At 37.9% G+C, this 14,115-nt stretch overlaps 1 protein-coding gene across 3 annotated transcripts; it reads right to left on the bottom strand.

Moving 5' to 3' along the window:
• Window positions 1-763: 763 nt before the first annotated feature.
• Window positions 764-13,866, bottom strand: LOC131221002 (protein CYSTEINE-RICH TRANSMEMBRANE MODULE 6-like). Of its 3 annotated transcripts, none has more exons than XR_009158939.1 (3): window positions 2,467-2,590; window positions 1,234-1,420; window positions 764-967 (listed from the first exon to the last, which is right to left on the bottom strand). XR_009158939.1 is itself a non-coding variant. In XM_058216056.1 (3 exons), exons 1-3 carry the CDS (start codon window positions 13,778-13,780, stop codon window positions 922-924), a joined length of 267 nt encoding a protein of 88 aa, XP_058072039.1. In that variant the 5' UTR covers window positions 13,781-13,851; the 3' UTR covers window positions 764-921. The 3 variants fall into 3 exon arrangements, 2 of the variants coding, with proteins under 2 accessions (XP_058072039.1, XP_058072040.1); XM_058216056.1 differs by lacking the exon at window positions 2,467-2,590 and adding an exon at window positions 13,747-13,851; XM_058216057.1 differs by lacking the exons at window positions 764-967; window positions 1,234-1,420; window positions 2,467-2,590 and adding exons at window positions 12,043-12,247; window positions 12,512-12,698; window positions 13,747-13,866.
• Between the last annotated feature and the right edge of the window lie 249 nt (window positions 13,867-14,115).

Here is a 14,115-nt window from a genome sequence, read left to right on the forward strand (position 1 = left end):
AGTTTTGGACCAAGCTGATATTCATTTTTTTAACTTCATCCAAGTTAGCATCACCTTGTGAAGGTTGGATAGCAAACAAACATTACGGTAGGCCCTAAAAAGGTTGCAACTGTGAGCGTCATTATCCCAAATGCTTTCTATGGTGTGGTCCACTTGTGATTTGGATCTATCACGTGTTCACTAATGCCCTATAATGAATTGGCGAAAGCAATATTTATGTTCTAACTCGAGTAGCATTAGTCGGGCACATGGAATTCCTTGTGAATTAGGAAGAATTACCTTGTCATGCTAAATACAATAATTGATAGCAAAGTAGTATTACGAGAAAAAGGTGAAAAGAACCCATTAGAAAAGTGAAATAGAATGTGAAACCATGAGCTCCCAAGCAATGGAAGGAGAATATCCATGCCGGTTGAAGAATGAGCAAATGACTCATGAGTAATAGCTTGGTTAGGAAAACCCACATGAGCTGTAGTAAAAGTGAGTAATCATAGGACAATCGTCATTGCTTATGAATCCAAACTTAGGTGATCTATCAATGATCCAGCCAAACCAGCTGATGTTGAAGAATCAACGAATGAGTTGTGATTAATGGTGAAATGTCACTCCAACCGAGTCGAGTTGTGGTTTTAAAGACTCACTAAAGTATTTGAGTTGACCCAACCTGGCCCACATTGATTCGAGCCAGAGTTTCAAGTTTTTGAACCATGGACCATCAAGGTACATGGTCCAATCTTATTGGACGCCAGATGTTGTTCCAAATAATTAAAACTAACCATCTCATATAAATGAATTTAAAAACAATACAATCTCGAGGAGGAAACGACCATATCATCCTCCTTTTTTCTTTTTTACATCAAATTGACAGAAAACATAAACAATAAAGGAAGATAAAACAGTCACGCATCTCTGGTCGCCACCTCAAAAGCACGCATCCAAAACGCAACAGCAACGTAAGGCAGCACAACTGCAAGGAAAAAAAAAAAAAAGAAATTGAAGGTATATAAGTGAAAAGATCATAAGAAATTATTGGTGTCCAGATCATGATCAGGTCAAACGGGTGGGACCCACAAATTATGGTTGTGGGCCCACACTGATCTCGAATGATCGGATGGTGGGCCCACGGCCTGTTAGATGATCACACCAATAATAAAAAATAAAAAAAAAGAAGTTTTTTTTTTTATTATTTAAAGAAACGATTAAAATGGAATTATGGTATACTTACCAAATTACCATCCTTTCCAAAATCCATCACCTCTGCTCTTAGTTTCCACAGGAACATGTTGTTGGGGGTACCCAGACCCTTCATTTGTGGGGTACCCCATTGGCGGTGGTGCCGCCACGTATGCGGTGCCAGGGTATGATTGAGGTGGGTAGGCTTGGCCGGGCGGAGGATATGCGGTGGCCGGTGGTGGATAGACTGATCAATCAAAGGGTCATAAGAATGAGATGATCATTAATCCAACGGCCAATATAATTCAAAAGAAACTAAACAAACAATACATGAATAAAATAATCATGTGCCTAGTGTTCTATCATGGTTTTAAAACTCAATATTGATGTTTGATTCATCGGGGCCTAAAATCGTGTGTCAACTCAAGCCGCGTCAAGTCTAAAAATAGAAAATAAAGAATAAAAAAGGGTAGAATTTATTGAAATAAATAAAATTCGTCCACCTATTTATGCACCAAAAATTACATAAATCCCACCAAAAATTACATAGGAGCCTGCCCTTGGAAAATGGATTCTGTCAATAAGAAGGTGAATTTGTATTTGGGTCTTGTAGAATTGAATCAATTTTAAGAATTAATTCATTTTATGATTTTTATTTTTAGGATGAGTTGTAAAATTTTAGAAAATAAATTCCTATTAAATAATTATTTTTGAAGAGAGAGAAATAGAGAGAGCCTCTCCACTCCTCTAATAAGATTCCAATAGCTAAACACAAAGTGAATTTTCAAGAATAGCTTTCTTTGTATACAAACCAATTACTGTAGTGACCGTTATACAATATGAGTCCTAATGCCCAATTTCAATAAATTTTAAAAAAAAATGTAATTGACTTTTAATTTCGGTAACACCCGTTACAGGGTGTTATGGACCAATATAAGGCTGATGCTTTTTTTCATTAAAAAAATTTCGATAATTACAGGCTGTTCTTGGCTTATATTATAACAGCTGTATAGCTCGTTATTACAGTAACCGTTATTATTATTAAATATCTTTATAAAAATATTATACAAAAATCTGACTGTTATGCCACTGTTATCGTTATTAAATATCTTTATCAAAGTACTATAGAAAAAATCCTAATAGTTATGACCACCGTTATTGATATTAAATATTTTTATTCAAATATCATTAAAAAATCTCTTATAATAAAATCTCAACTCTTTTAAAAATCTAGGCCAAACCATAATGGTTAACGTGAATGAATTTAAAGAAAGTGTGAAAAATGAAAAATACTTTGTGGACCTTGGTGTTGTTAGTAGTGACTCATGTTTGAGAGAGATTGAGAGAGGCAGTTAGAGTTGGATGGATTAAAAGGTTAATTAGGATGAAAAGAGAGGATGGGGTGATGGAAAAATGGTTAGGTGGTTTCAGTTTTCATAGGAAATGTATACTCATATTATAAGTGTGGAGGGACGGCTATCACGCGTAGGAAGAAGCCACACGATAAAAGGAAGGAGGTTCGGGGTTTCGGTGGATACCACTAGGTCGGTGGATCCTAATTGTAGGGTCCACCGGGATGTTTTTATGTTATATCCAGTCCGTTGATCTGTTTTCTCATCTCATTTTATTACAATATTGTAAAAATGCAGCAGACCCAAGTCTCAGGTGGACCATACCAGAGGAAATAGTGGTGATTGAATGTTCACCGTTAAAAGTTTTAGATGGAGATATTTTTTTTATTATTCATCCATGCTTGTTTGATCTAATGAACAGATTGGATGGAAAACAAGCATCACAGTGTGCCTATGATGTTTTTAATGGTGAGCGTTCAATTACAACTGTTTACTAGGTTGTGGTACACCTGAGGTTTATATATACTTCGCTTTTAGAATAATATGCTAAAATGAGCTGGTAAAATGAATGGACGGAGTGGATAGAGTACATACATCATGATGGAGCCACAACACAGACCTGTACGGAGAGCTTGAGGCGTCACTACCCACTCCAAATCCCTTCTCTTCGGACGTGGATTGCGTGGACCCGGTGGTGCGTTTACATGAAAAATTTGTATGCCCCAACCTAACTTATGTGTTATATCCACACCGTCCATTCATTTTTCCAGATCAATTTAGAGCATGAGTAAAGAAATGAGCTAGATCCAAACCTCACTTGAACTACACCACAAAAATCAGTGGCGACAATGATGCTGTTAAAAACTTTTTTAGGGCCCACCATATGTTATTTTCCATCCAACCAGTTAATAAGGTCAAAAACTTTTCTTTAAATTCATTGGTGTTGTTCGTAGTGACTCATGTTTGAGAGAGATTGAGAGAGGGAGTTACAGTTGGATGGTTTAAAAGGTTAGGATGAAAACAGAGGATGGGGTGATGGAACAATGGAGAGGTGGTTTCGGTTTCTATAGGAAATGCATACCTATAAACTAGGGAGGGACGGCTATAACGCGTAGGAAGAAGTCACACGACAAAAGGAAGGAGCTAGATTCAAACCTCACTTGAACTGCACCACAAAAATCAGTGGCGACAATGATGCCGTTAAAAACTTTTTTAGGGCCCACCATATGTTATTTTCCTTCCAACCAGTTAATAACTATCTTAGGGCCCACCATATGTCATGGAGGTTCATTTTTTTCTCAAAAGTTCAACGAAACTAAGGTCCACAAAATATCAATGTTCCTCTCGGTGTTTGAGACCTAGTCCATGGAGAAATGCTCGCACGCAAATTGACGTGTGGGGCCCACTATGGTGTTTGAATATAAATGGGAAGGTTCTAATTGGTCAATGAACGCGACGTGAGTTGGCAGCCTTATCAGGTGCATGTGAGAGGACGCACTGGGGTCCTTACTCTTACTCCGGTGGTTCACACTTAGGTGCGTGTGTAAATGTGTATACCGGGTAATTTATTATTGTGTCAGTAGTACATTTTAACTAATACTTAAAAATAATAGTACGAAGGATAAATTAAGGAAAAGACGGAATAAGAAAAATATTTTCCTTATTTTCAAAATTCGAAATTTTCTAACCATTCAATTACTATTTATGTCGGAGCATTTTAACTAATACTAAAAAACAATAGTACGAAGGATAAATTAAAGAAAAGACGGAATAAGAAAAATATCTTTTCTTATTTTTTAAATTCAAAATTTTCTAACTATTCAATTATTCATAAATGTTTTTATATTGTCCAAATTATTATCCACTCCTATTCAAAAGCTGCCAGAGCCACCACAGCAACGATTTGGATCACCGTGATGAATCGCTAGAGTAATCCTCCGGTGGTAGACTCTCAGGAGTTTCAACACCTGGTAGCGTGTAAAAAAAAAAAAAAAAAGAGTCTAACGAAAGTACAAAATGACATAATTGCGGCACGCCGTCTTGGTCGCTCCTATCGTTGTCATTCTTCCACCAACCACGTCTGGTATTGTTAGCACTGTCATTCTTCCCCAACCACATCTGCTATTGTTAGCACTAACCGCCTTAATTCTTTTATAAACTCATCTCTCTATGAGAGTCACCCCCGCTAGGGATCGATACCAAAGACCAAAGTGTTGAAACAAGGCATCTCCACTCAGTCTACCAATTCGTAGACTCTCTACTTCTCGCTGTCTCTCTTCTTTCTCCTTAACGCACAAGGTAATTTTCATTTTTCAAACTTTCTCTAAATTCATTCATGTTAATCATTCTGGTTTGGGCAAATTCTTAAAAGATTTGAGATTTTGTTATAAGAGATTTTTTTTAATGATATTTGAATAAAAATATTTACTACTGATATTAGGATTTTTTTCCAATGGTGTTTTGATAAATATATTTAATAATGACAACAGTGGTCATAACGGTCAGATTTTTCTATAGTATTTTGATAAAGATATTTAATAAGTAATGGCCAGCTTTACAATGGTTATAATATAAGCCATAAAAAACTTGTAAGCATTGGCCCTATGTTAGTCCATTACAGGTCAAACTCAATTACAAAGCTTTTTTTTTTAAAATTCAGTTTGTGTTTGGATATTGATATCTTATTGAAGTGGAGAGGCTCTGTCCCTTTCTCTCTTCAAAAATAACTATGTGATGGAAATTTATTTTTTAAAATTTTACAACCTATCTTAAAAATGAAAATCATAAAAGGAATTAATTCTTAAAATTGAAATTCTTTGATTCATTTCTACAAGACCCAAACATAAATTCCGCCTCTCAATAGATGAATCAATTTTCCAAGGGCCGGCTCTTAAAATACTCATTGATCCCAGCTAGACTAGCCCAAGTCATCGATCGAGTCAAATTATCAAGCTTTTGGAATTTTTTGGAGAATTTTTGTAATTTTTGGTGCATAAATAGGTGGATGATGTTTATTTATTTCAATAAATTCTACTCTCTTTTATTTTTTTTCTAAAGATTCGACTCGGCTTGAGTCGACTCGTTTTTGGTCCCTGATGAATCAGCCACCAATATTGAGTTTTAAAACCATGTTAGGAAAATAGACCCATGGTCATTTCATTCATGTATTGTTTGTTTAGTTTCTTTTGAATTATATCCGCCGTTGGATTAATGATCATCTGATTCTTATGACCCTTTGATTGATCAGTCTATCCGCCACCGGCCACCGCATATTGATGGGATACCACACAAATGATAGGTCTGGGTACCCCTGCCCCCGCCCCCGCCAACATGTTAATGTGGGAGAGAGCAGATACGATGGATTTTGGAAAAAATGGTAAGTATACTCTAATTCCATTTTAATTGTTTCTTTAAATAAATAAATAAAATCTTTTTTATTGGTGTGAACATCTAACAGGCCGTGGGCCCACCATCTGATCACCGTCGGATCATTTATTTCACCATACTAGCCATACATGGATTTTTGGTGTGCAGCGAACTACCCACGGCGTCCTATCGTTCGAGATCAGTGTGGGCCCACAACCACAATTTGTGGGTCCCACCCGTTTGACCTGATCATGATCATGATCTTTCACTTATATCTTGAATTTCCTTTCTTATCTTTTTCCTTTTTTGGTCCTTGCAGTTGGATTGCCTTATGTTGCTGCCGCGGAAAAGATCAAGTGAATCATACCAAACGAAACAACGGGGGAAAATGATTTCCACAGCTGAAGCCGTGTTAGGCCCAACAGTGATCTTTATTTGTCTTCCTACCTGTTCATAAAATCAACAGTGATCTTTATTTGTCTTCCTACCTGTTCATAAAATCATAAAAAACAAATATAAGTTTGATCCAAAACTTTTGTGGCTCATAAGAAACTTTCAATAGTAGAAGTTAAATTCAAGTGTTTCCTGTGGTGTGGTCCATTTGAACATTAAATATGCTTCATTTTTGGGTTCAAGCCATAAAATTATGTAAGTAAAATGGATGGACGAAACGGAAAAAATACATAGATCATGGTGAACCTCACGGGGTTTACTCAGTAGGCCAAGCGTCCGCTTCAGCTTTGGAGTGGTAACCAGAGAGATGCGTAGCTGTTTTATCTTCCGTTATTAATTATGTTTTCTGTCATTTTGATGTAAAAAAAGGAAAAGGGATGATGATACGGTCGTTTCCTAGGTATGTCCAAATCTCAAGTAGACCACGTCACAAGAAACATGTTGATTGAACGCCCACCAAGTTTCTCAAGGTGGGCATTCAATCCCATTGTTTCTTATTGTTAGGTCTACTCCAGTGTTATATTTGCTTCATTTTTGGGCTCATGGCTTAATTGAGCTGGCAAAATGTATGGAAGGCACATGGATTGGGTAATACCCTACTAGGACCTAGCAAGAGATGAACGGTCCTGGCATGGGCTCTAAGGGACCCAGATGTGTGTGCTTTATCCAATCATTTTAGAGCATGAGCACAAAAAGGAGGCAGATCAAAGCCTCAAGTGGACTACATCACAGGAAGCAGTAGTGACAATGATGCCCACCGTTGAAACCTTCCTACGGCCCACCATGATGTTTATTTGTTATTCAACCCGTTCATAAGGTCACATAGACCGGAATGAAGGGAAAACATAAATATTAGCTTGATCTCAATCCCCAATACTTCCATTGGTGCAGTCCACTTTGGGGCTCATGCCCTGATATGTAAAAATAGATGGACAAGGGCAGATAAAACAAAAACATCATAGTAGACCCCATAGAGCGCCTGCTAGGACCGACCGTACAAAGGGTCAGGTCAGGCATGAGCTGAGGAATTGGAATAATACTTGGAATATAAAATAATAATAATAATAATAAAATCCATGTGGGTCACCTATCCTGCATGCCAAATACAAAGTAGGGTTGGGCATCGGTCCGAGTCGGATCAAATTGGGTCCAACCCAGACTGATCCAAAATGCTATTGGCCTGACCCGAACCCGATCCGATCCGGTACCGAGTCCGGGTTGCCTGGCTCAGACCGATCCGAAAACTCACTGGACTGATCCGATCCAAGTCCAACTCGGTCAGGAAACCGAGTCGGATCGGTTCGGACATGCTTCGGCTTGGTGGCTACTTGCTGGGTTGATTTTGCCAACGTGGTGGAACTTTAATAAGATCCACTCCGTCCATCAGGAACGTTGCCTCATGTTCACCATCGAATCCAAATTTTCCAATTATATAACACTCAGGTGGACCATACCAAATGAAACAGTTGAGATGGGACACCCACAATTAATTTATGTAAGGCTCACCGGAGTGTTTATACACCATCCAATCCATACATCTGATCTGCCTCATCGAGATAAAAGAATTGCCCAAAAATCACTGTATTTCAAAACTCGGGTGGGCCATACCATGTGAATTTACTTGTTTTGGTATTATTTATGGGATGGCCCACTTGAGTGCTGATTCATCCCGTTTCTTTGGAACCAAAACCAAAACCAAACAAGGGGTTGGTAAACCTGATGGAAGGTGTAGATTTCATGCACGTCAAGTCGATTCTCCAACGTCAGAGAAAAGCAACCTCGGTAGGTACATAAGCGAGGCACGCACGGATTTTCCGTACTATTAATAATAGTAAATGGTCCAGATTCAAAGGAAAAAATCAGATGGTTAATATTGAAATCTTAGAGTGCCTTTTGGGTTGTGCTCTATCCACAGTTGGATTAGAAATTCGGACGGTTTAGATTTCTGTACAGGTCTGCCACGTGTACGATTGAAGAATCATGGCATTTTCTACAGATTATAATCTCTCTCCCACATCTCACATAAGAAAATACTTCCGTACTCCTCCGGGAAAAAAATTAAAAAATATTTAAAAGTTTTAAAATATAATAAAAAAATATTTTAAAAAATAAATATTACTAAAAATATCCTATTCGGATTGGATCGGTTCGAATGGGATTCAATCGGATCGGATTGGATCAGGACCAACTTGAACCCGATCCGGAACGAATTCGGATTTGAATGGAACTACCCGTTCCACATCGATCCAGCCCGTTGGTAAGGTCACACATGCATGGATTAAGTGAAAACACAAATATCCACTTGATCCAAAAAATTTGTGCCCCCAGGAAGTTTTTAACGGTAGGCATTCAATCACTATTATATGGTCCGCTTGAGATTTGCACATGCTTCAATTTAGGAAATATCCCCTAGAATCATCTAAAAAAACGGATGGATGATCTGGATATACAACACATGCATGAATATGAGCCCCAAGGTCAAGCAAACGCCCAATAACGTGTTACCCAGGTAACGGACGCGGGTTTCCTGCGAAAGCCTTTCGCAGGAAGTTCCTGCGCAAGGATGCTGTGTGGGACCCACCGAGATGTTTATGTAAAATCCACCCCGTCCATTCGTTTTGAGAGATCATTTTAGGATGCGAGACCAAAAAATAGATTTAATAGCACTCATATGAGCCACACGAGAGGAAACATTGGGTATTCAGTGAGAACCGTTGAATCATTATTTTGGCCGTAAAAGTTCTATATCAAGATATATTTTTGGTGTTTTCACTTCATCACATTCGGAATGACATTATAAACGGTTTGGAGAGAGTATAAACATTAAGATGGAGTCCAGGAAGGTTTCAACGGTGGGAATTTCTTTTCCCAATTTTCCCTCTGGTGTGACCCACTTGAGTTTTGTATCCATCTAATTTTTGGTCTCACATCCTAAAATAATCTCTCAAAACGAATGGACGGGGTGGATTTTACACAAACATCTCGGTGGGTCCCACGCAGCATCCTTGCGCAGGAACTTCCTGCGAAAGGCTTTCGCAGGAAATCCGCGTCCCCAGGTAACACCAAATCCGCTCTCACATAAAAAACGACAGCCTGGCAATTATGAGTTTCGTCTTGGCGAATAGTAGGTCAAACAAACAAACCTTGGCTCGAGTTCGTTTGGCGTCCGGCGCGACTCAGATTCCATCATGTGTTACCGTCCACTGGGCCCACATTATGAGATTTTATGATGATGTGAACCGTCCATATTCCATTTAGTATCATTCTTAAGCTATCGTTTTATACTTACTCTTCCTTAATAAGGTTGGCCTTTGATTTTTATATTTAAATATGAGCCATTACAAATTTTCCTTTCAATGTTCTAATTCAACTGCAGATAGAGACAATCTTAATTGTCCATTCACAGGATATTTCTTTGGGTTATTACCATAGCTTAGATTCCACAACATCAACGATGAACTCATTCGGTGTGTAGCTCCAGCGGGGGTCGAATACATGGTGGATCCTCAGTCACGACAGAGGCGACAACTCCCTAACCCAATCAAACCCAACCTCGGGTTGGGAACTCTCAACCCAAGCTCAACCCAAGCGGGTTTGGACGGGTTGGTCGGGTTGGCTGGATGGTCGGTAGATATACGCTCATATTTTCATTATTATATTAGTTTATTATATTTTCAATATAAGTTTTATTTTTTATATATATAAATTTATTAATTATACATGTAGTTATTTATTGTAAAGAATATTTTTTTCTAAACAAACGAACTACAATATAAGATAACTACTTCTTTAAAAGTTGTATTGTATATCAAGCAATCTATTTGGGAGAGAGAAATCCGGTATATCTTGTTAGCTTGAGTCATCGGAAATGACGTGGACATATGAAACCCGACGGCATTGGAATTTCTTGTGCGTTCAACACAGATGATCCATAGTCAATTATAATTAATTTATAAGAATCTTATATATTGATCGGGTTCGGGTTCGGGTTGGGTTGGGTTGGGTTGGGTTGGACAACCCAAGACCTCAACTCGAGCCCAACCCAAATTTTATCGGGTTTGGGTTTGTATGGCCCAAGCACGAGACCAAACTTGAAACATCCTGCCCAAGCCCAACCCGAGCTTTGGTGGACCACACCATAGGAAACATGAGCCTAAAATTGAATGTCTAAAGCTTAAGTAGACCACACCACATGAAACAAGGGGAATTGAAGTTGTGGGCCATAGAAGTTTTGGATCATTCCCTTCATCCACGTTTGTGTGGACTTACCAATAGGTTAGATGACAAATAAAAATCACCAGGCCGTAGGAAGGTTTTGCCCATGGATGTCATTATCCCAACTGTTTTATATGGTGTGGTCCAATTAAGCTTTAGATATGCTTCGATTTTGGGCTCATGTCCTAAATTAAGCTGAAAACCAAACAAGCGTGGATAAAACATATACATCATGGTGAGTGCCATAGAGCAAGTTTGCTCACTACCAAATCTGTGTGGAACTGGTAAAGCAGGTTGGCTCTCCATCATGAAAGTTGGACACCTCGAAATCCTAAGCTCCATAGGCCCACATTGTTGCGCGCCAGCATGGGTCCTTTTTTGATAATGCATGCCGGTACTTCATTTGTGATCATTATAATAGGTATGCCGATCATTATAACAAGTATCTCCCAAACTTCAACTTGACCTTTCTATTCTAGCCAAGCAACGCTCCTCACAAAGCCTTTGCTACTAGGGATTAGTATCAACAAGTTGGCCACCTATTGTTGTGTCTTTAATTTCTTTGAACCTAGTCATTTTTTGTCCAACTAGGAAAGGCATAGGAGTTCTAATAATGGATCTGTTATGTCCACTCCATTCTTGCTCCCCAATTTAGGTCATGAGACAAATCCAAAGCTAAAGTGGACCACATTATAGGAAACAACAGGGATTGAACACCCACCATTAGAACCTTCTCGGGAGTAATAGTAGTTTTGGACCAAGCTGATATTCATTTTTTTTCCTTCATCCAAGTTGGCATCACCTTGTGAAGGTTGGATGGCAAACAAACATCATGGTAGGCCTTAGAAAGGTTGAAACTGTGAGCATCATTATTCCAAATGCTTTCCATGGTATGGTCCACTTGTGATAAGGATCTATCACGTGTTCACTAATGCTATATAATGAATTGGCAAAAGCAATACTTATGTTCTGACTCAAGTAGCATTAGTCAGGCACATGGAATTCCTTGTGAATTAGGAAGAATTACCTTGTCATGCTAAATACAATAATTGATAACAAAGTAGTACTACGAGAAAAAGGTGAAAAATACCCGTTAGAAAAGTGAAACAGAACGTGAAACCGTGAGCTCCCAAGCAATGGAAGGAGAATCTCCATGCCGGTTGAAGAATGAGCAAATGACACATGGGTAATAGCTTGGTTAGGAAAACCCACATGAGCTGTAGTAAAAGTGAGTAATTATAGGACAACCGTCATTGCTTATGAATCCAAACTTATGTGATCTATCAATGATCTGTCCAAACCAACTGATGTTGAAAAATCAACGAATGAGTTGTGATTAATGGTGAAATGTCACTCCAACCGAATGGAGTTGTGGTTTTAAAGACTCACTAAAGTATTTGAGTTGACCCAACCTGGCCCACATTGATTCGAGTCAGAGTTTCAAGTTTTTGAACTATGGACCATCAATGTTGTTTTTCCAAATAATTAGAACTAACCATCTCATATAAATGCATTTAAAAACAATACAATCTCCAGGAGGAAACGACCACATCATCCTCCTTTTTATCTTTTTTACATCAAATTGACAGAAAACATAAATAATAAAGGAAGATAAAACAGTCACGCATCTCTGGTCGCCACCTCAAAAGCACGCATCCAAGACGCAACAGCAACATATGGCAGCACAACTGCAAGGGAAAAAAAGAGAGAGAGAGAGAGAAAGAAATTGAAGGTATAAGTGAAAAGATCATAAGAAATTATTGGTGTTCAGATCATGATCAGGTCTAATGGGTGGGACCCACAAATTATGGTCGTGGGCCCACACTGATCTCGAATGATAGGATGGTGATCGAATGGTGGGCCCACGGCCTGTTAGATGATCACACCAATAAAAAAAGTTTTTTTAAAAATTATTTAAAGAAACGATTAAAATGGAATTATAGTATACTTACCATCCTTTCCAAAATCCATCACTTCTGGTCTTAGTTTCCACAGGAGCATGCTGTTGGGGGTACCCAGACCCTTCATTCGTGGGGTACCCCATCGGCGGTGGTGCAGCAACGTATGCGGTGCCAGGGTATGATTGAGGTGGGTAGGCTTGGCCAGGCGGAGGATATGCAGTGGCCGGTGGCGGATAGACTGATCAATCAAAGGGTCATAAGAATGAGATGATCATTAATCCAACAGCCGATATAATTCAAAAGAAACTAAACAAACAATACATGAATAAAATTATCATGGGTCTATTATTCTATCATGGTTTTAAAACTCAATATTGATGTTTGATTCATCGGGGCCTAAAATCGTGTGTCAACTCAAGCAGCGTCAAATCTAAAAATAGAAAATAAAAACTAAAAGAGGGTAGAATTTATTGAAATAAATAAAATTCGTCCACCTATTTATGCACCAAAAATTACATAAATCCCACCAAAAATTACATAAGAGCCTGCCCTTGGAAAATGGATTCTGTCAATAAGAAGGTGAATTTGTATTTGGGTCTTGTAGAATTAAATCAATTTTAAGAATTAATTCATTTTATGATTTTTATTTTTAGGATGAGTTGTAAAATTTTAGAAAATAAATTCTTATTAAATAATTATTTTTGAAGAGATAGAAATAGAGAGAGCCTCTCCACTCCTCTAATAAGATTCCAATAGCTAACACAAAGTGAATTTTCAAGAATAGCTTTCTTTGTATACAAACCAATTACTGTAGGTGACCGTTATACAATATGAGTCCTAATGCCCAATTTCAAAAAAAAAAAAAAAAAAAAATTGTAATTGACTTTTAATTTCGGTAACACCCGTTACAGGGTGTAATGGACCAATATAAGGCTGATGCTTTTTTTCATTAAAAAAATTTCAATAATTACAGCTGTTCATGGCTTATATTATAACAGCTGTATAGCTGGTTATTACAGTAACCGTTATTATTATTAAATATCTTTCTAAAAATATTATACAAAAATCTGACTGCCATGCCACTGTTATCGTTATTAAATATCTTTATCAAAGTACTATAGAAAAAATCCTAATAGTTATGTCCACCGTTATTGATATTAAATATTTTTATTCAAATATCATTAAAAAATCTCTTATAATAAAATCTCAATTCTTTTAAAAATCTAGGCCAAACCATAATGGTTAACATGAATGAATTTAAAGAAAGTGTGAAAAATGAAAAATACTTTGTGGACCTTGATGTTGTTCGTAGTGACTCATGTTTGAGAGAGATTGAGAGAGGGAGTTAGAGTTGGATGGATTAAAAGGTTAGGATGAAAGGAGAGGATGGGGTGATGGAACAATGGTTAGGTGGTTTCAGTTTTCATAGGAAATGTATACTTATATTATAAGCACGCGTAGGAAGAAGCCACGCGATAAAAGGAAGGAGGTTCGGGGTTTCGGTGGATCCTTAATTGTAGGGTCCACCGGGATGTTTTTATGTTATATCCAGTCCGTTGATCTGTTTTCTCATCTCATTTTATTACAATATTGTAAAAATGCAGCAGACCCAAATCTCAGGTGGACCATACCAGAGGAAATAGTGGTGATTGAAC

The sequence above is a fragment of the Magnolia sinica genome, chromosome 12 (genome assembly GCF_029962835.1).
Source record: "Magnolia sinica isolate HGM2019 chromosome 12, MsV1, whole genome shotgun sequence".
In the NCBI taxonomy this organism is placed as follows: Eukaryota; Viridiplantae; Streptophyta; class Magnoliopsida; order Magnoliales; family Magnoliaceae; genus Magnolia; species Magnolia sinica.